Genomic DNA, 20833 nt, shown 5'->3' on the forward strand with positions numbered 1-20833 from the left:
CAAAGAAACTATTGAAAAGAAGTGGTGAAAGAGGGTATTCCTGTCTTGTTCCAGGTTTTAGAAGGAATGTTTCCATTTTTCTCCATTTAGATGATGTTGGCCTTGGGTTTAGTTTAGCATAGATAGCTTTTACAATGTTGAAGTATATTCCTACTATCCCTAGTTTTTCTAGTGTTTTGAACATAAAATGGTGCTGTATTTTGTCAAATGCTTTCTCTGCATCCATTTATATAATCATATGATTCTTATCTTTGAGTCTATTGATGTGATGAATTATATTTATTGATTTCTGTATGTTGAACCAAGCTTGCATCCCTGGAATGAATCCCACTTGATCATGGTGCACTTTTTTTTTTTTAGAATTATATTTTTTTAGTTGTCAATGAACATTTATTTATTTATTTATGTGTGGTCCTGAGAATTGAACTCAATGTGTCACACATGCTGGGCAAGTGCTCTACCACTGGGCTACATCCCCAGCCCCAACTATTTTTTAAAAATATGTTTTTGCATGCAATTTTCCAGAATTTTATTGAGAATTTTTGCATCTATGTTCATCAGGGATATTGGTCTGAAGTTTTCTTTCCTTGATGTGTTGCTGCCTGATTTGGTATCAGGATGATACTAGCTTCATAGAATAAGTTTGGAAGGTTTCCTTCCTTTTCTATTTCATGGAATAATTTGAGGAGTATTGGTATTAATTCTTCTTTGTAGGTCTTCTAGAACTCAGCTGTGAATCGATCTGGTCCTGGGCTTTTCTTGGTTGGAAGGCTTTTGATGACATCTTCTATTTCCTTTCTTGAAATTGATCTGTTTAAATTGTTTATGTTCTCCTGTCTCAGTTTGGATAGATCACATGCCTCTAGTAATTTGTTGGTGTCTTTGAGATTTTCTCTTTTACTGGAGTATAAATTTTCAAAACAGTTTCTAATTCTCTCCTGTATTTCAATAATGTCTGTCATGATATTTCCTTTTTTATCACAAATTTTAGTAATTTGAAATTTCTCCCTTCTTCTTCTCATTAGAGTGGCTAAGGGTTTGTTAATTTTATTTATTTTTTTCAAAGAACCAGCTTTTTGTTTTGTCAATGTTTTGAATTATTTCTTTAGTTTCAATTTCATTGACTGCCACTCTAGTTTAAATTATTTCCTATTTTCTACTACTTGTTTGTTTGTTCTTTTTCTAGGGCTTTAAGCTATAATGTCAGGTCAATAATTTTTGACTTTTTCTTTTTTTAATGAATGAACTTAAAGCAATGAACTTTACTCTTACTTCATAGTGTCCCAGAAATTTTGATAAGTTATATCAGAGCTCTCATTTACCTCTAAGAATTGTTTTTATCTCCTCCCTGATGTCTTCTATTATCCATGTGTCATTCAATAGTGTATTATTTAATCTCCAGGTGTTGGAGGAGCTTCTCTTTTTAATTTTACCATTGATTTCTAATTTCATTTCATTATGGTCAGATAGAATACAAGGTAGTATCTCTATTTTTTGTATTTGTTAAAACTTACATTGTGGAATAACATATGGTCTATTTTGGAGAAGGATCCATGTGCTGCTGAGAAGAAAGTGTATTCACTTGTTGATGGATATGTCTGTTAAGTCCAAATTATTGACTATATTATTGAGTTCTATAGTTTCTTTGTTTAGTTTTTGTTTGGAAGATCTATCCAGTGATGAGAGAGATGTATTAAAGACACCCAGTATTATTGTGTTGTAGTCTATTTGGTTCTTGTAGTTGAGAAGGGTTTGTTTGACATACATAGATGCCCCATTATTTGAGTCATAGATATTTATGATTGTTATGCCTTGTTGATGTATGAATCCTTTAAGCAGTATGAAATACCCTTCTTTATCCCTTTTCACTACCTTTGGTTTTAAGTCCTCTTTATCTGATATAAGGATGGAAACCCCTGCTTGTTTACATGGTCCATGTGAGTGGTACATTTTATTCCCACCCTTTCATCTTCAATCTGTGGATGTCTTTTCCTGTGAGATGAGTCTCTTGAAGGCAACATATTGTTGGGTCTTTTAAAAAATCCAGTCTTTCAGTCTATGTCTTTTAATTGATGAGTTTAGTCCATTCACATTATAGGGTTATTATTGAAATATGATTTGTATTCCTGGACATTTTGGTTTATTTTTGGTTTTTAACTTAACTTGGTTTCTCCTTTGATCGACCTTTCCTTTAGTGTAGTTCCTCTCTTTGCTGATTTCCATTGTTGTTTTTCACTTCCTCCTCCTGGAATATTTTGCTGAGGATGTTCTGTAGTGCAGACTTTCTCTTCTAAATTCTTTTAGCTTTTGTTTACCATGGAAGTTTTTATTTCATCATCAAATCTTTAGCTTAATTTTGCTGGATATAAGATTCTTGGTTGACATCTATTTTCTTTCAGAGCTTAGTATATTTTGTTCCAGGATCTCCTGGCTTTCAGGGTCTGGATTGAAAAATCTGCTGAGATAAGAATTGGTGTCCTCATCTATGTGATCTGATTCCTCTCTCTTGAGGCCTTTAAGATTCTACCCTTATTCTGTATGCTAGGCATTTTCATTATAATGTGACTTGGTGGAGATCTGTTGTAATTTTGTACATTTGATGTCACTTAAGCCCTTGTATTTGATTTTCCAATTCATTTTTCATGTTTGGGAAGTTTTCTAATATTATCTCATTGAAGAGATTGTGCATTCCTTTGGTTTGAATCTCTGTGCCTTATTCTATCCCAATAACTCTTAGATTTGGTCTTTTGATGCTATCCCATAATTCTTGGCTGTTCTGTTCATGTTTTTTTACCATCTTTACTGTGTGGTCAACTTTATTTTCCAGATTTATACTTTGTCTTCATTATCTGATGTTCTGTCTTCCAAGTGATCTAGTCTGTTGGTAATGCTTTCCATTGAGTTTTTTGTTTGGATTTTGGATTTTTTCCCCCTGAATCTCTCTTTCTTGAAATAATCTTTTGCTACCTGTATTTGCTCCCTTATCTCTTTGTTGGTGTGATTAATGGTTGCCTGTATTTGCTCATTTAGGTCATTCTTTAATTCACAGATCATTTTAATTATGTATATTCTGAACTCTTTCTCTGACATTTTATTAATTGCTCTGTCCATGGATTCTATTATTGTAGTATCCTGGTTTGTTTGGGGCATTTTTTCCCTTGTTTTTTCATGTTGTCTATGTGTCTTCCTTTCTTGCAGTGCAGATCTGAGGTATTACATTTTCTGCCCTATTTTGTAGTATCCATGCAGATTATCTGTACCTCACCTTGGTGTTGGGCTTCCAGACCCTGCCAGTGTCATGCGATGGAAGCTACTGCAACTATATATAGGTGGTGGTGGCACTAGCAGAGATAACTTGAGATAGCAGTGGGGATGTCCCAAGATGGATGCAATCTCTTTCAGAGATGGGGCTGAAATGATGAGCCTTACACTGGCTTTGGGATATCTGTTCCGAGATGCAGCTGCCTCTAGGCCCTGTCTATTGTCATAAGGTGGAGAATACAGCATGGGGGGGTGCTATGGTGATGGCTGCAGTGTCCCAAGATGGAGGTGGGTTAGACCTGGGCTCCCAGATGGCAGAGGCAGTCCTAGGCCTGGGCCTGGATCCAGTATACGTCTGCAGGACAGAGGGATGGACCTGGGTCTATCTTGGGCCTGGGCTCCCACGCAGGTTGGTGGAGGTGGTCTCCTTCTCATATTCTTGAGTAGGCAGAATGAATATTGTCAAAATGGCCATTCTGCCAAAAGTTCTATACAGATCCAATGCAATTCCCATTGGAGAGAGAATGAGGGATCACAATATCAGACCTTAAATTACACTATAGAGTTAAAGTACAAAAGTAGCATCGTTTTGGCACCCAAATAGACATGAAGACCAGTGGGACACAATAGAAGACACAGAGACAAACCCACTAAAATATGGCTACCTCATACTAGACAAAGGCACCCAAACCATACATTGGAGAAAAGACAGCCTGTTCAACAAATGATGCTGAGAAAATTGGAAATCCATATGCAGTAGAATGAAGTTTAACCCCTATCTCTCACCCTGCACAAATCTCAAGTTAAAGTGGATCAAGAACGTAGCAATTAGAACAGAGATCCTGCACCTAACAGAAGAAAATGAAGGCCCAACACCCCAACATGTTGGCTCAGGAACTGACTTCCTTAACAAGACCCCAAAAGTTCAAGTCTGTTTTGATTCAAGGAATTTAAGTCTATTTAGTGATAATGGTGATACCTTGTTCAGTGTTTCTTAAAGTATATTCCTTGAAAACCAAAAAGAGCTCTATGGCTAAAAATAAGGTTTGAAAACAATGAGGGTTTTTTTTTTAAAATAAAAAAAGTGCTTTATGGGGCTGGGGTTGTGGCTCAGCAGCTGAGTGCTTGCCTTGCACGTGTGAGACCCTGGATCCAATCCTCAGCACCACATAAAAATAAAAATAAATAAGTGAAATAAAGGTATTGTGCCCAACTACAACTAAAAAATAAATATTAAAAAAACTATTCATGGGGCTGGGGATGTGGCTCAAGTGGTAGCGCACTTGCCTGGCATGTGTGGGGTGCTGGGTTCGATCCTCAGCACCACATAAAAATAAAAATAAATAAATAAATAAAGATGTTGTGACCACCGGAAAAAAAAAATCTTAAAATTTTTTTTCTCTCTCTTTAAAAAAAAGTATTTATAATCTAAGAACCAGCTTTCTTTCTCCATACCCTTTAGTTTTGTTTTAAAATAGCTCATTTGTTAAAAAAAAAGAAAAAAACACTATATGCTCAGGTTGTACAATTCAGAAATATTTTAAAAAAAAACTATTCACAATCCTACTTCTCAGTCAACACATGTGGAAAAGATTGAGTTTTGTATAACTCTTTGGTACAGCAGAAAGCACTAAGTACTGTTTTTCTTGTTAATATAGTTTAGAACTATCCATCCGTACATTTGTCTATGTATATATAGATTTAAAATGTTAGAGCAGTTACAGGTTCATAGTAAACTTAGTGGCAGGTGGAGAGATTTCCCATTATCAGCATCCCCACCAGAATGATTCATTTGTTACAGCTGATGAACATACATTCTCTCACTTAGAATCCGTAGTTTATGTTGGGGTTCTTGGGCTTGGACAAATGCATAATGGCAGTATCTACTATTAGAGTATCAGTAGAACTACTCTATATGATAAAAATGCTCCACTAGTCAGCATATTAATGGTTCTAGAAACTTCTGTAATGAGACACCTGGTTAATATTTTTTAATCCAGCACAGAATGTGCCCTCACACTCCCATCCCCCAATATCTATTACTTTCCCTCAAATGAGTGTTCCAGGACAAGAGACCCAGTTTAACCAGCACATTTACAAGTCTCTGTTTAGAGTGGCTTCATCCACCTTTGTTATGGCATGCTGGTTTCAAAGGGTGATGTTCTGGGATTAGACTCCAATCCTGGGGTTGCCGTAATATAAGAACTAAAGACAGAGGTGCTTACTAGGGCCTGAGGTGACACAGTAAGCTACTATCAGAGCTAGGTTCCGTGGCTCAGCCACCTTTGATCTGCCCTGAGTGTGTCACTTCTGTCTCTTCATAATCTGTAATAAAGGTGATCTCAGGGGTTGAGGAGCTCCTGATTCATCTAGCCAATGAAGCACTAATGGGAAGATAAGAAAACCTCATTTTTCCTGTTCTCTATTGTTGGGCAGAAGAGCCCTGGTCCCAGAGGGATGGGTGTCTCAACTTCTTAGAAACTTTCCAGAAAAAAGTTACTTCAAAGATTCCCTTCGTAAGACAATGCTATGTAAGGATTCTCCAATTCAAATCCTTTTCTTGCTTTTCTGTTTCAAAGGCTGGAATTAAACTCTTTCTTGTGACTATGAGTAAAAAACTGGCTAAAGTAATGGGGTATAAGGAAAAGCCCATGAGATAAAGAAAAGCACAACCTGGAGTTTCTTTATTAAAGGGCCTGTTGGTCCCACAAGTCTCCCCTCTCTATAGGGAAGGGACTACAGAGAGGACAGAGAGCCCACCCTCTTCCCCACTGGGGACACCACAGATTCTTATATCTCTCAATCTATGTCCGGCACCATCTCTAAGGATGCCCTGCCACTTTGTTCTCCACGGGACAAATAGCTTGGCTGTTATTATGCCCTGTGATCGGCTCAGTGGAGGCCATGCCAGTCAGTTACAACCAGGTACCATTTGGCTACCCCATGAAGGCCAAAGGGAAGCTCTCGGGCATAACTAAGGTACAGCAATGAGCTCTGTTTCAAGCAGTCTGTTTCACAATCATCCCTGGTGCTCAGGCCCTGGTTCAGCACTGGGGCAGTGGGGGATGAAAGGGTCAATCTATGGGCCTTGTCTCTTTGATGAAGCAAAACTCATGCCCAGGACTTAGACAGATGGAGAACTCAGACTAATAAAACACAATTCCAACTGGGGCCAACTCTGAGAACAGGAATCTCAGAGTTTCTCAGAGAAGAGAGAACTCCAAGGCAATTTAAGTTGGAGAAAAGGAAGTTGGATTAAACTAGATGAAATACAATATGTCAAGAGCTTTGTAATGTTGTGAACAATCAATAAAAAAAATAAAGTAAAAAAAAAAAAAAGATCCTCTGTAGTTTGTATGGAATGAAATTCTAGAACCTGGTTCTGGATTTCAGATCTGAGGAGTCTTTTCTAGCCCTTCCTATTATTCAGTCCCAGTTTGATGGGGACTCAGAGATGCCAGGTTAGAAATGCCCTTATCAGAGATTTCTGGGATTGGATGAACAAGCTTCTTTTTCTCTTAAAACCAAACAAAAAAAAACCTCAGGAAAGAGCATTCTCTCTCTCTCTCTCTCTCTCTCTCTCTCTCTCTCTCTCTCTCTCTCTCTCTCTCTCTCTCTCTCATATTTTTAGTTGTAGATAGACAAAATATCTGTATTTTGTTTATGTAGTTTTATGTGGTTCTGAGGATAGAACCCTCACACATGCTAGGCAAGCACTCTACCACTGAGCTGCAACCCCAGCCCAGAAAGAGCATTTTCTAAATGCCTAAAGCATTCCCTGCCATATCCCCATCTTTCCTCTTTCCTGGCAAGTATCTTCCCTATTCTTAATCTGGAAATGCTTTTCTGAAGAAATCTTTTAGCTCTTGCCCAAAATCACTCCCAGCCAGATGAACAATCTTCAGTGGCTTGAAATCAGTCACAGTGAGGTCCCTGCAGAAGGGCCTGACTCCTCTCTCTTAATATCCTCCTTGGTACTACTCAGAAGGAGCTGTCATCCTCCATGAATGGGGATAGGGGGAGGAATGGGTTTAGGATGATTCTCTGGAATATTCTTTTTTTTCAAAATATATTTTTAGATGTTGATGGACCTTCATTTTATTCATTTATTTATATGTGGGGCTGACAATTGAACACGCTAGGCAAGTGCTCTACCACTGAGCCACAACTCCAGCCCCTCCGGGATATTCTTGATCCTGCACATGTTCTTCTGATGAGGAACCAGCCTGGACATCGGTTGCATGTACCACACCCGCAGGCCAGACCCACTGGAATCTTCCACTGAAGATCTTGGCAGTGATGACCCCAGTAATTGGAGGACAGCAAGTAGAGATAAGGTAGCTAAATTATTATAATGCAGGAGGTAAGCAAAGAAAATGCAGGGTTCTGGTCATTTTTATAGGGGATTCATGGAGAGTTCCGGGGGAAGAGACAAAAATCTTGGGGAGTGGATGCTCATTTCCTAAATGAAGAACCCAGGGGGCCCCAAGTCACCTAAAAAGTGTTCCCAACATACAAATTAGGGTGACTCCAGGCTGCCGGCCACACTGGGCTATTTAAGGGGCCAGCTGTGCAGAGAGAGCAGCTGTTGTCTGCACCTGCCCTGCACCGCCCTGCGACCGGTCCTCACCAGCATGAGCCGCCAGTTGACCCTTTACCCCAGCGGGGAGCGCCTGGGCTTCAGTGGCTACTCGGCTGTCATCTCTGGCCGGTTCAGCAGCAGTCCTGCCTCCTTTAGGGCCGGAGTCAAGAGCGCTGCCACCTTTGGTAGCAAGAGCCTCTTCTGCGTGGGGGGCGGCCGGCGCTTGGCGCTCAGTGCTGCTGCACGGAGTGGCGGCTATGCGCTGGGCCGTGGGGGCGTGGGCGGCGGCCGACCGGGCGGCTTCGTGGGCACAGTGTTTGGCAGCGCAGGGCTAGGGCCCACGTGTCCGTCCGTGTGCCCTCCTGGTGGCATCCCCCAGGTCATCGTCAACAAGAGCCTCCTGGCCCCCCTCAATGTGGAGCTAGACCCCGAGATCCAGAAGGTGCGCGCCCAGGAGAAGGAGCAGATCAAAGTGCTGAACAACAAGTTTGCTTCTTTCATCGACAAGGTGGGTACTGGGACATGTGCCTGTCCCTGCATTACCCTTATTCCCCACCTCCTCCCAGTTCTGTACCCAATTCTCCTGAGGATGAGCTGCAAGTGAACCAGGGTGAGCTAAGCCCTTTCTGAGCCTACCTTTCCTTGTCTGTAAAATGTCACAGTAAAAGATCCTACCCCAGTGAGTTTAATGATCATCTGGGATGTTTATAGTGACTGGCACACACTCCCAATACAGAGGAGCCTGTTCCTTCCTTGTGTGGGACAAGACACTGGGAAGGACAGCATGCTCAGAGGCAGGAGACTTGTAGAATGGATCCTTTGATGGCTCCCAGCTTCATTCAAGGAGATGGGAACACACACCCAGCACAAGGGAGTTAGAGGGATGTAGGCTGGGGAGTGTCACAGGGTTTGGTGAATGGGTAAGAGGGGATTAAAAAGAGGAGGCGAGAGAAACAGAGTGAGAAAACAAGCATCAGGCTCAGGGGACATTAGGAAGGAGGGCATGTTAGGTTCTACGTTTGGGAAGGGATTGTTCTCTGAAATGTAACAGGGAAGGGGTCTCTGATGGTTCAGTGGCAGTGACTCCAGTGAATGGGAGGAGACAGGAATGGGCTTCTCTTGTCTCTACTGGGGTAGCAGGTCTAGACCATGAATGGTGCACAGGAACGTTAATAATGATGACAATAGCTCACATCATTGGAGACATCACTCAGCATGATGGGCAGCAGCTGGTGCTGTCCCAAGGGACTTGTTTGGCAATGCACAACCTAGAATTCTGTTATTGTTCTGCTTTGCAGATGAGGAAACTAAGACATAAGAAGGGTAAGACATGAGCCCAAGTTGATAAACAGCCGAGGGTGGGCCTCTTTCTCGCTCTGCTAAGGAGGAGCCGGAGGGGAAAGGCCATGACTTAAAGAAACACAGCTACTATTTTGGAAGACGGGGGCCAATCTGCTTCCTCTTTCTAAGTGTGTTGTTCCTGAGCATGTTTTCTCATGTCCCCCAAGTTAGACATAGGTGACAAGAAGGATGTGTGTGAGCAGCAGAGGGACTAAAGTTGAAGGAACCCCTGTAAAGTTGTGAGAACCCACTTTGAACAATAAGAAACAAGAGCAATTTAGTCTCAATGGGAGGAAGGGCACCCAAACCACTAGTATGATGTTCCAGTCCCTTCCCAGTTCAGTTCTCCCCTCTCCCTGCTTCCCAGCACGTATAGCAGAAAAAACTATCTCAGTCACAAGAAAACTAACCGAGGTAGAGCCAGATGGCACCGTTGCTTAAGTCTGCCTCCTGATTTATTTTCAACTGGATCTTGCTTCTTGTCTTAGAGACCCAGATGAGCATGCCTTCTTGGTTGGTTCCGCCTCTGATGAGCCTTCCTGTTCCCCTCTCAAGAGGCAACAACATGCGGACTCTGGGCCTTGACCAATTTTTGTGTTCCAGGTGCGGTTCCTGGAGCAGCAGAACCAGGTGCTGGAGACCAAGTGGAACCTGCTGCAGCAGCTGGACCTGAACAACAGCAGGAAGAGCCTGGAGTCCATTTATGAAGCCCGCATCAGCACCCTGCGGAAGCAGCTGGAGACACTTTCTGGAGACAGGGTGAGGCTGGACTCGGAGCTGAGGAGCATGCGTGATGTGGTGGAGGACTACAAGAAGAGGTGAGTGGGAGGCAGAGCAGAGCCCACTGCAGAGTCTGACTACAGATGAGGTTTCCATCTCAAGCCAATCTCTTTTTGCCTTCTTAGTTCCTTTGGTGAGAGCATTGCTGTTTTCTTTCCCACAGAGGAGGGGAAGTCATTTAAACAGAACGAGACTTAGGAAAACAATGGATCTATCCAGAAAGGTGCTCTGAATTGCAGGAAATGTGTGTTCAGTTTCTAGCACTAGAAATGGAGGAATGGGGAAAGAGAATGCGCTCCATCAGATGGACAACTCAAGGGGCTTTGAAGTTTCTCCTGACTAACACTTTCCACGGCAGTTCCCAGAAAGTGAGATGCTCTGCCAATCCCAGAACAAATTTCAAAACTAAGCAAAAATGAAGACTTACTTCTTGTTGAAGCATGTGTGTGCCTTTGAACCTCAACTTTCAGGAGAATAAGTGAAAATGTGTTTGGAATCCCATATTGTGTCTCCCTCTGAGTTGAGCCAATAATGAGAGGTTCACTGTGACCTGACAGTTTGGAAGTTTGCTTCCAGTTGTCAGCATTTCTAGGCACAGGTGACCTCGTCTGCACTTCCAGGGAGTGGAGATGATCAGAACTGAATTCATTCTCTTGCTCCCCATTCAATGCCTGTCCAACTGTATTCTGAAAAGGAACCCTGGCCCGAGCCTGCATAGAGACCCCAAGGGAAGTGACATAGTCCCTGACCACAGAGAGCACATAGATTGTAGGGGCAAACTTGCAGAATACTTTCAGATAACAGAAATGAATACAGTGTGGACTGAGTTCAAGTAGAATTAAGATGAAAATTGGACCCTAAGAGGTGTTTAAGCAGGGTATGGAAGAAAGAGGAGGCTGCAGGCTGGCAGTCCCTGGCAGAGGCCTCCAGGGACTATACCTTTTAGAGGTTAAAGGTCTGGAGTTGCAGAATTGCCATTAACTCATTGAGCAGCATAGGTGAGCCTCCTGATGCACTGTGAATTTAGCTACTAAAATTTATAAAAATCAAACATGAACCTGGTGGGGTGGTGTGCAAATGTAATCCCAGACATTTACCTAGGAGGGTCCCAAGTTCTGGGTAAGTTAGTGGGACTCTCTCTCTGCATCTCCACCCAAAAAAGGGGGGCTTGGACTTGGGGTGTAGTTCAGTGGCAGAGTAACCCTGGGTTTAATCCCTAGCACCCCTAACCCCAAATCAAGTGCTGATACCTGCCTTAATACCTAAAAAATCTGTTGAGAAGATAATGCCTGGTAGTTATGTCTTCACAGCTCTTAAAAGAATTAAAGTACAATACATGTGTAAGAAATTGTTTCCCTGATGTCAAAGTCCTAGATTTGAGTCCTAACTTCACTATAAACTACCAGTATAACCTTGGCCAAGTCTCTTAATGTCTTTAGCATCATTTGTAAACTTGGGATAGAACTGACCTCATAGGACTGTTGTGGGAATTAAAAGAAATACTGAAAAGCTTAGCATGATGTTTAGTATGAAGAAAGGTAGTTAAATAAGTATTACTTGCATTTATTATGATTATTTTAAATTTAATTTTATCATTAATCTCTTCCGTCTATGGGTCTTTTTTTATGTGTGTACCTGTTATGACATTGCATAGAAGCTCCTAATCATAAACCATCCTTGAATTAACAGCTTTAGTGCATTTACCTTCCCATTAAACTATGAGTTTCTAAAAGACAGTGTGTGTCTTTAGCATCATTCTATACCATGAGGTTTTTCTCATAGATTCCCTAAAATAATTTTTAAAAACTCACCATTTAAAAACATTCTCACAATTTATTTTAAAAATTTGACTCCTAAAAATTCTTATGAATTTAAGTAGTTGTAAAGGCTGTTATTTCAAGCATATTATGTATATTGCTATTTAGAATTATATTGGCTATATCATCATTTAAATATATTCACTTGCATCTAGGTGCCACTGCAGTTTAATACCCACCATCTTTCATCAAAAAGTTAATAAAAAGTTCTGCTTTAAAAATTATAAACTCAACCTGAACTTTGTCCCATTGGAACTGAAAATTTCAAGCCACTTTCCCCATATCATTTGATTACAATGTAATATATTTTTATACCTTTATGTCTTTTATTGACCTTGCTCATGAGATACACCTGTAACTTGAAATTTTAGAAAGCTTATTTCTTAATTACCATGAGTTTTTAAATGTTTAAGATTTATTCTGGGTTGAGTTATTCAAATAACAAAATGTGTTGTTAATTTTGTTAAACAAGTATAAGACATAAAAAAAGTTTTCAAAAAGAAAGTTTTAAATTTTTATTTAAAAAATTTATTTTTATTTTTCTGTATTTTTATTGGTACATGATAATTATTATGATGGTGGGACTTGTTGTTACTTATTCATACATACACACAATATAATATAATTTGGCCAATATCATTCCCCAGTGGAAACAGATTTCTTAATGAGTTGAACAGGGCTGATTTTCTTTCATTGGCTTAGTTATCCATGGAGGATGTTTATTCTTGTTAGAATTATAGGATTCTAGTCTAATATTATCTTCATTCCTCTTCAAGTTCTGGAAAACTATTCATACAAATAGATTGTAAAGAGTTTTGTGAGAGTAGTGTTATTCAATTTTCTGGATGTGTTCCCAGTTTTTTTTTTTTTTTGTTGTTGTTGTTTTGTTTTTTCTTTCTTCCATAGCACTTATCGTTTTCCAGTATTCTATATAATTTATTTATTTATTGTTTGTATTACTCTGCTTCTTAAAGGAAGGAGTTTGTTTTGCTCACTGATTCCCAACTTCCTGCAAAATACCCCACATTAAACATATAATTCTTAGGTGAATGATCACATGTTAAAACCACATTAATGACTCATCATTATAAATCATTTTAAATGATCCACAGCTGACAATGTAGGCTTTTCTTTTTTTTTTTTTTGTAGTCCTTCACAGTTATTTTGTTCTCTTTACATATCCATGACAATAGAGTGTATTTTGACATATCATACATACATGGAGTAGAACTTATTCTAATTATGAATGTGATTGTACATGATGTGGACATACACTAGTCATATATTCATATATGAACATAGAGAAGTTATGTCCAATTCATTCTACTGTCTTTCCTATTCTTCCTCCCTTCTCTCTTTTTTTTTAAAAAAACTAAAAACCATCTGACTTGCAAAAAAGGATGTTCTTCATAGTTGATAAAGTCACTTATCTTCCAAATTTCCAGAAAGCATTTCCTCCTTCTAGTCCCTGGCAACCATCATACTATTTCTCATCTCTATGATTTGTTACTTTAAGAACCTCATATAAATGGAATGATATATATTCACCTTTTGTGACTGCTTATTTCACTTAGCATAATGTCCTCAAAGTTCATTCATATCATATCATATTGCAGACTTTCTTTATAAGGCTGAATTCTTCCTTGTATGTATATCTGACATTCTATATTATCATTATTATTGTTAGTATTATTATTTTATTATTTTTACCAATGCTCAAGTTCTTGTTCTAACAAATGTCCTGTAATAAATTCTTTGATAATAGCAAGGGATGGAAGAGGTGGTCTGTTTAAATACAATGATCCATAATCTGCCCTCCCCAATTTGTAATATGTCTGTGTGAAGAACATCCCAGTCCTATTCAAACAGTTTCTAAGACCTCACTTCACCTGGAACAGAAAAAAATGTTTAAAAACAGATACAACATACAGCATTTGTTCTGTGCCTGGGAGGCGTTGGCACCCTGGGCCATAGCAGCATATGAAGGTGTGTGCCTTTCTGCTGTGACACAGAAGTGGCCAGTTGCGAGAGGAAGGTGGGAAGGTAGATCTGAGGGACTGTCCACCACTGGTGCTTTCTCAGGTGAACCATTTTAGGGAAGACTGCCTAAGAGCTGAGGAGCTAGAAATGGACTTTGAGCCTGTCCTTGTCCCCATGCCCTTTGGGACTGTCACGTGTGCCAAAAGTTCCTGGTCCCCACCCCACTTGTGGCATAGAGGGGACCACTGACTGCTTGGGGAGGTTTTCACAGCTGCATTATCCCAACAGGTACGAGGTGGAGATTAACAGACGAACTGCTGCCGAGAATGAGTTTGTGATGCTGAAGAAGGTGAGAGAGCCCAGGCACGGCTGGAAGATGCCTGAGGGGTCCTGACCGCCTGGCTCAGTGGTGTTCTCAAGATGAGGAAAGGGATGCTCTGGGTCACTCAGTTCTTTGGATAGGGGTGACTGGAATTCTAACTCCAGCTCCTCGCACCAAGTCCCTTCCCGGGATGTGGCTGCTCCTGGCATGTGCCAGCTTAAATCCAGGCATTCTGCTGTGCTTCAAGTGTGGCTATTGTACTGCACTTGAGTGGTTTTGCTTTCAGGAATTGGGTCATTCCCAAAACATGAGGTCAGGGAGGTTGAGAGCACCAGGGAGCTGTGGCTTTTTGTGGCAGGGAGGGCAGGGCAGGGCAGGGCAGGCAGCCTGACTGTCTTATGTACCCCAGGATGTGGACGCTGCCTACATGAACAAGGTAGAGCTCCAGGCCAAGGTGGACTCCTTGACAGAGGAGATCAAATTCTTCAAGGATCTCTATGAAGGGGTAAGGACTTTGCTGTCCTCTGTGTTATGGGATGCTGCCCTTGACCAAGGATTGGTGGCCAAGGGGTGGGAGGAAGAAGTTTTTAACTTGGTGCAGCTGACATTTGCCAAGACCTCACTGGTGCTCAGCAATGACCAAGGCTTTGAGGGAGAGGGAATGATCCCTGTCCCCCAGGAGTTCCTGGCCAGGCATGAAAACCAACATGCAGAGGAGCTTTGAGAGAGCAGAGGCAAGCAGGGAGAATCCCTCCTGGGCCATCCTAGAGCCTGGAGAAAGGAGGAAGGGTTCAGTGGGTGCTGGGAAGGGCCCGGTGTTCCTGCCTAAAGGGGCAGAAGAAGTGATGATCCAGAAGCCTGCTGTCAAAGCTCCAGGGGTGTGGGAGGAAACAGAAGCCTGGAGAGGGGAAAGGTGGCAATCATTCCCTTGAGGCCTGCAAGTGCCACATGAAGAGTGGCTTGATTCTATGGGGCAAGGGGGCCTTGCTAGATTTTGAGGAAGAGTGGAGAGGGGTGGGAGAGTCCTGAGGGCATGGTAGACAGCGGTCCCATCACCTGGGTCTGAAGCTCAAGGACCCACTCTCATGCCAGACAACCGGTGACACTGAGGCAGAGCTCCACATTGAGGATAGCAAGACATGTGCCCAGGGAGGGTCAGGAGAAGTGGTTCCCTCACAGGGACCCCCCTAACTGGCTCCCTTCCCCTCACTGTCCTCCAGGAGATTGCTCAGATGCAGTCCCATATCAGTGACACATCTGTTGTCCTGTCCATGGATAATAACCGGCAGTTGGATCTGGACAGCATCATTGATGAGGTCCGTGCCCAGTATGAGGAGACCACCCAGAAGAGCAAGGCTGAGGCCGAGGCCCTGTACCAGGGCAAGGTGAGCTGGGTGCCAGATGTGCCAAAGCCCAGTAACTACAGCTGGGACTGCATTTGCATGCTTATGTGCACACGTGGCATGTGTGTGTATGTGTGTGCTTGTGTGTGCATTTGATGTGTACGTGCATGTGTGTGGAAATGCTTCTCCATGGCCCAGGGAGATCACCCACAGTCTTGGCATGTGTTAGGAATGCACATGGGGCTTAGCCCTTCCCCTGCCCTGGCCCTGGACTGAACTTTGAGGCCATGACAGCCACAACCCTGATAGAATTTTGAGAGCGTGTCTATGAATAACCCACATATCTCAGGTTTTCTTCTTCTTTCCAACTTAGGCAAAAAGAGGACAGAAAATTCAAGCTCTGCCAAGGCTCTCATGTTTGAGAACCCAAGAATCCTATTGAATTAGGGTAGGGCCCTTCGTCTCCAGGAGAAAAGCATTGTTTCCTGCCCCCTTATCTTCCAACTCCTTCTCTTGCGCTCATATTGCTTCAGTAATGAGAATGCGTGGGGGCACCGTCCCTGTGCCGAGCACCCCTCAGCAGGTGACTTCTATCTGACCTGTGCTCCTTCTCTCTTGCCATCCAACCTCAGATCCAGGAACTGCAGGTTGCAGCAGGCCAGCATGGGGACGACCTCAAGCTCACCAAGACTGAGATCTTGGAGCTCAACCGGCTGGTTCAGAGGATCCACTCGGAAATAGGAAATGTGAAGAAGCAGGTGGGTTCTATGAAATGAGTCCGTGAATGGGGCTGATTGGGCACCCATCTGGACAAGACAGAATATGAATAAAGGGTAAGACGTGGTCCCCTCCGGAGGTATTTACAACTCATAGGGAGGGGAGGATCAAGCGCGTGGGGACAATAGCGCCTTCTACACAGCGCAGCGTGCACTGTAGATGCCATGGGAATGCAGAGGGGCTGGAAATGAGTGAGGACGCAAGGGAAGCTGTCTGCAGGGGCTGGGATTGCACTGGGATGGGAGGCAAAGGGAAGACTGAGAGATGTGCCCCCAAAGGAGCCACAGACGGAGGCAGGCATGTGCATGGCGCATATGCAGAGAGGAGGGCTGCTTCCCTGGGGCAGAAGGCGGGTAATGCAGCAAGGTGGCCTGGAGTAGAGGAGATCACGAGGTAGGGGTAGGCAGATTCTAGACACCTTCTAACTCAGGCAGTGGGTTTAGGCCTGATGCCATAGGTACAAGGAAGCCTTTTAAGGTTTGACATGGTCATTTCTTGTTGGAGAAAGGAGAATCTGCAGTTGATTTTAGAACAAAATGGGGAAGAAATAGCCTCCCACCCTAGACTCAGCCTAGGCCCAGTGGTTACATGTGGCGGCCACTGCACTGTTCCCTCTCTCTGGGACAGCATGATTGCAACCACACATGTGCCACCTCACCTGTGGTTTTGTGGAGACCAGTTGTCCCATTTCCTTGCCCTTCACTTCATCCCTCACCCCTCATCCTGTGCCTGTGCACATGTATGTGCAAACGTGTGAACACACACACACACACCACACACACACACTACTACTCCTCTGTGTAGAAGTCTCATAACGCTGGGAAGAAGAAATAAGAACTTAGAATTAAGTAAGAACTTATTTAAGTTCTTTGTTTAATCAAGATATATGTAAATGCAAGAAAAAAATGTGACGTTGAAGCTCCCTTGGCATTTGATGATGGTATCTAGCTGATAAAATGTTGTGTGCTCACAGTTGGGTGCACTTATTACCAGAAAGTGACTTTTTAAGATCAGAATGTCACTGAGTTCTGGGGCTCAGGGAAGATGTCTCTGTAGTAAACATGTGAGTATCCTTTGTGACACTTGGTCCTCATCAAGTCTCTCTTTGAGGGCCTTCAGTCAAGGATCTTTCCTGCCCTGCTCAAAGAAGCTCAGAGTAACAAATGTAGCATTTGTATCAAAGAATGTCAAGATTTCACCACTCTGCATTCACAAGACCTAAGCTTTTGATGTGCCCTGGGTTCATTCTGGGGTTCTTGGTCAACATAAAAGAGCAGAGGACAGTTTGAATTCAAATGACAGAATTTATTACCATCCCCCAAATCACTAGACCTTCACAGTTCCAAGGATGAGACATGGTTTTCTGTGGTTAGGCACCTGGGTCCTGGGCGTCTCCTCAGGCTGCGAGCTATTCACCCAAAATGCCATGGAGGATGGCATTCTGGGGGCTGCCTAACAGAAGAAGATGGCATTCTAGAAATCCATTTGTCCTCTGGTTCAGTTGCTGTTTTTCGGGACATGAAGTAAACTTGCCTCCACAGCAAGGGGACACTCCACAAAGAAGCCTGGTCCTTAGATCCCACCAAACATTAGCTGAGTGACCAGAACATGTCCATACTAAAAGACTCAAGAAGTCCCCGGAGGCTTTTACATGCATGCAAGCACACAGCCCCATCTGCAGGGTCGTCTGGCAGGTCACCTGATTTTACCTAACAGCAGGAGTTTGTCCCGTTAAAAACAGTACCTCCATCTTCAGATGCGGAGGCGTCAACTGGGGTGAGTCAGGGGAAGGATGGATTCACCTCTAGTGATCAACCTGGAGGATCTCAAAGCATTTGCTATCAGTCAGGGCCACAGGAGGGGGCGATGTCCAAGCAAGATGTCAGAACTGGGCTCTGATGTAAAGTGCTAAATCTGCTTGCCACCAGTGCTCCAGTCTGGAGACGGCTATCGCTGACGCGGAGCAGAGGGGTGACTGTGCCCTTAAGGATGCCCGGGCCAAGCTGGATGAGCTGGAGGGCGCCCTGCAGCAGGCCAAGGAGGAGCTGGCCCGGATGATGCGCGATCACCAGGAGCTCCTGAGCGTGAAGCTGGCCCTGGACGTGGAGATCGCCACCTACCGCAAGCTGCTGGAGGGCGAGGAGAGCAGGTGAGGGGCAGAGACCTTCTGCCTGGGGCAGTGTTCTCTCTTCTTTAGTAGGCAGCCCAAAGGCAAGCGAGTTAGTTCTGTTAAGGTCCAACTGAATAAATCCTACAGCACATGGGCTTGCCACGTGGTAGAGAAGGCTAAAGTTAGACAGCAAGAAGGACTGAGTTGTAAAAGTCCCAAAGAGGTCATGGGACAGGGAGTATCAATGTCAGCAGTGTTTGAGAAACAGAACATCCTCTGGCCCTTCACCTGGCTTGGAGAGGAGGGACAAGAATGTCTTCAAGGGTCATTCAAGTTCAAGGTCACTTTGGAGAAGCCTGGGGCTCAGTAAGGATGTGGGCTCCTTCCTCATTGTCTAAGTCTAATGGCATAACTATAGACAACTGGAGGCAAAGCTGTCTCACACGAGAGAATTCTGATGCCTCTGGTGGAGAATGACTCCCTACAACAGAGGAGCGTTCACTTTAGTCCTCTGTTTCTTGAGAGGTCCCCCTGGGATATGGGAAGAGGATGGGCTGGGCTTGGAGAGCACGTTCTGAGAGGAGAGGTTAATTCACAAGTGGGGCAATTGTTTAAGAAAGATTTACCTGTTTTCTTCTCCCTTTGCAGGATGTCTGGTGAATTCCCAAATTCCGTGAGCATCTGTAAGTACCTTACATCTCAGTACTACCCTTCATCACCTTACCAGAAGTCTGGCCTTTTAATCCCATGATATAAAACAGAAATCAGGGAATTGGCTTTAGTAACCAAAGGGAAATGATGGATGGAGAATAACAATATTATGAAATACAGAGAGTGCAGTCTACCGAAAAATCCAGTGATACCCCACAGTGTCTAATCCAACTGTTGGCTGTAAGAACAACGCTTAATGACGACCTTCTTTTCCTGTTGAGGTCAGGCCAATGTAGAAGTCCCAGATTTCAGGAAAAGGAGTTAAGGGGGATCTGAAAGCTGAATAATGAAAAAGAGCAGCTGAAACGACCCACTCCATGCTTAAACCCTGGGGAGAGGTGGGGAGGTGCTGCATTCGGAGATGCAGGGATACTGCCAGCAGCCCGTTTCGGCATCAGCAACGATCAGAAGGCCTCCCTTGGTGAAGGGCCTGTCATCATTTGGTCCTGTCTGTGGGGGAAGTTCCTGAGAAGAGTCCTGGCTGCTAAGAGCTGAAATTCTGATATTGATAAATTTTCACAGGCCACTAGAAAAAGCTTGATTATATGGTGCTGAGTACATGAAAAATGAAGCCACACATCAGAGCTCATGAAAATCTCTTAGTAAACTAAAGAGAGTGAAAGAGAGAGAGAGCATGCTGAAGGAGTAGTCCAGGGCACAGGGCTGACTGGGCTGGGGTCTTCTCTCTGCCCTTACAGCTGTCATCAGCAGCACCAATGCAGGCGCAGGAGGGGCTGGCTTCAATGTGGGCTTTGGCACCTCGAGCAGTTACAGCTACAAACCTGTGGCTATGGAGGTCAAGACCAAAGGCAGCTGTGGCGGCGAGCTCAAGGATCCCCTTGCCAAAACTTCGAGCAGTAGCTGTGCAACCAAAAAGGCTTCCAGATGATGGGCAGGTGGTGCCTCTGTGTGGAAGGCTGCAGAAGCCATTCACCTCCTCCCCCTCCATCCCAGAGTCCCCTTTCCAACTCAGGAAATGCTTCGCCTGTCACCATAATCCCAGTCCTGTCTTCTCCCCTGTTGTCCTCAGTGGGGCCATACTCTGATGTGGGGAGACTAGTTCCTTCTGTCCTGGTCGCTTTTCATTGCTTAACTGCAGAGATAGTGCACACACCCGGGAGGCTGGTCTGCAGCCAGCCTCTTTCAAGTGCAAACCCTTTTCAAGTGTCTTGTCTTGGGCTGTCACTGCCAAGAAGCTCTCTTTGTCCCCTGACTGGGATTGTGTCTGTTCTATGCTTCTCCTGCAATAAAGTCTGTTTTCTATTGCTATCACAGAATGCCTGAGTCTGGGTAATTTATAAAAAAAAAACACAGAGATTTGTTTTGACTTATGGTTCCGGAGGGCCAAGAGAATGGTCTCAACATCTGTTTGGCTTCTGGTGAGGGCCTCACTCTGCGTCCCTATGGCAGCCAAGTGGAAAGGGGAAGTGATATGTGTAGATGGAGCACTTGGGTGAGAGAGACTGAGGGGAGATGCCAGGCTTGCTTCACAACAGCCTGCTCTAGAGAGAACTGATCCATTCATGAGGGTGGTGCTCTCTTGATCTAGTCACATTCCAAAGACCCCACCTCCCAAAGCTGCTACCATATTGGGCATCAAATTTCAACATGGGTGCTGGTGGGGACACACCCTACCCAAGCCCTGGTGCCAGCTGGTTTTCCAAGATGGACTCTGTAACCTGGGATGTTGGCCTCTGCATCGCCCTAGTTTTTCTTAGTCTGATTCTTGCTTCCCTCTGAGTCCCTGGCCTCCTGTGGATCTTTGCTCTCTGGTTTTAGCCAGGTAGGTATTGGGCGATACCTGATCTT

The 20833-nt window shown here is 43.7% G+C and overlaps 1 protein-coding gene across 1 annotated transcript; it reads left to right on the forward strand.

The window, feature by feature from the left end:
• The first annotated feature begins 7784 nt into the window (after positions 1-7784).
• Positions 7785-20272, forward strand: Krt72 (keratin 72). The gene is made up of 9 exons (XM_078014638.1): positions 7785-8351; positions 9788-10002; positions 14050-14110; positions 14493-14588; positions 15304-15468; positions 16059-16184; positions 18132-18352; positions 18962-18996; positions 19723-20272. The coding sequence occupies exons 1-9, from the start codon at positions 7896-7898 to the stop codon at positions 19911-19913; spliced, it is 1566 nt and encodes a 521-aa protein (XP_077870764.1). The 5' UTR covers positions 7785-7895; the 3' UTR covers positions 19914-20272.
• The last annotated feature ends 561 nt before the right edge of the window (positions 20273-20833 follow it).

Source organism: Ictidomys tridecemlineatus, chromosome 6 (assembly GCF_052094955.1).
Source record: "Ictidomys tridecemlineatus isolate mIctTri1 chromosome 6, mIctTri1.hap1, whole genome shotgun sequence".
NCBI classification, from domain to species: Eukaryota; Metazoa; Chordata; class Mammalia; order Rodentia; family Sciuridae; genus Ictidomys; species Ictidomys tridecemlineatus.

Excerpts from the sequence above, each read along its gene's own strand:
- Krt72 (XM_078014638.1), top strand. The coding sequence starts at position 7,896 with ATGAGCCGCCAGTTGACCCTTTACCCCAGCGGGGAGCGCCTGGGCTTC. Across the intron at positions 10,003-14,049 it reads GTGGAGGACTACAAGAAGAG|GTACGAGGTGGAGATTAACA; the intron begins GTGAGTGGGAGG and ends TTATCCCAACAG. Across the intron at positions 18,353-18,961 it reads CTGGAGGGCGAGGAGAGCAG|GATGTCTGGTGAATTCCCAA; the intron begins GTGAGGGGCAGA and ends CTCCCTTTGCAG.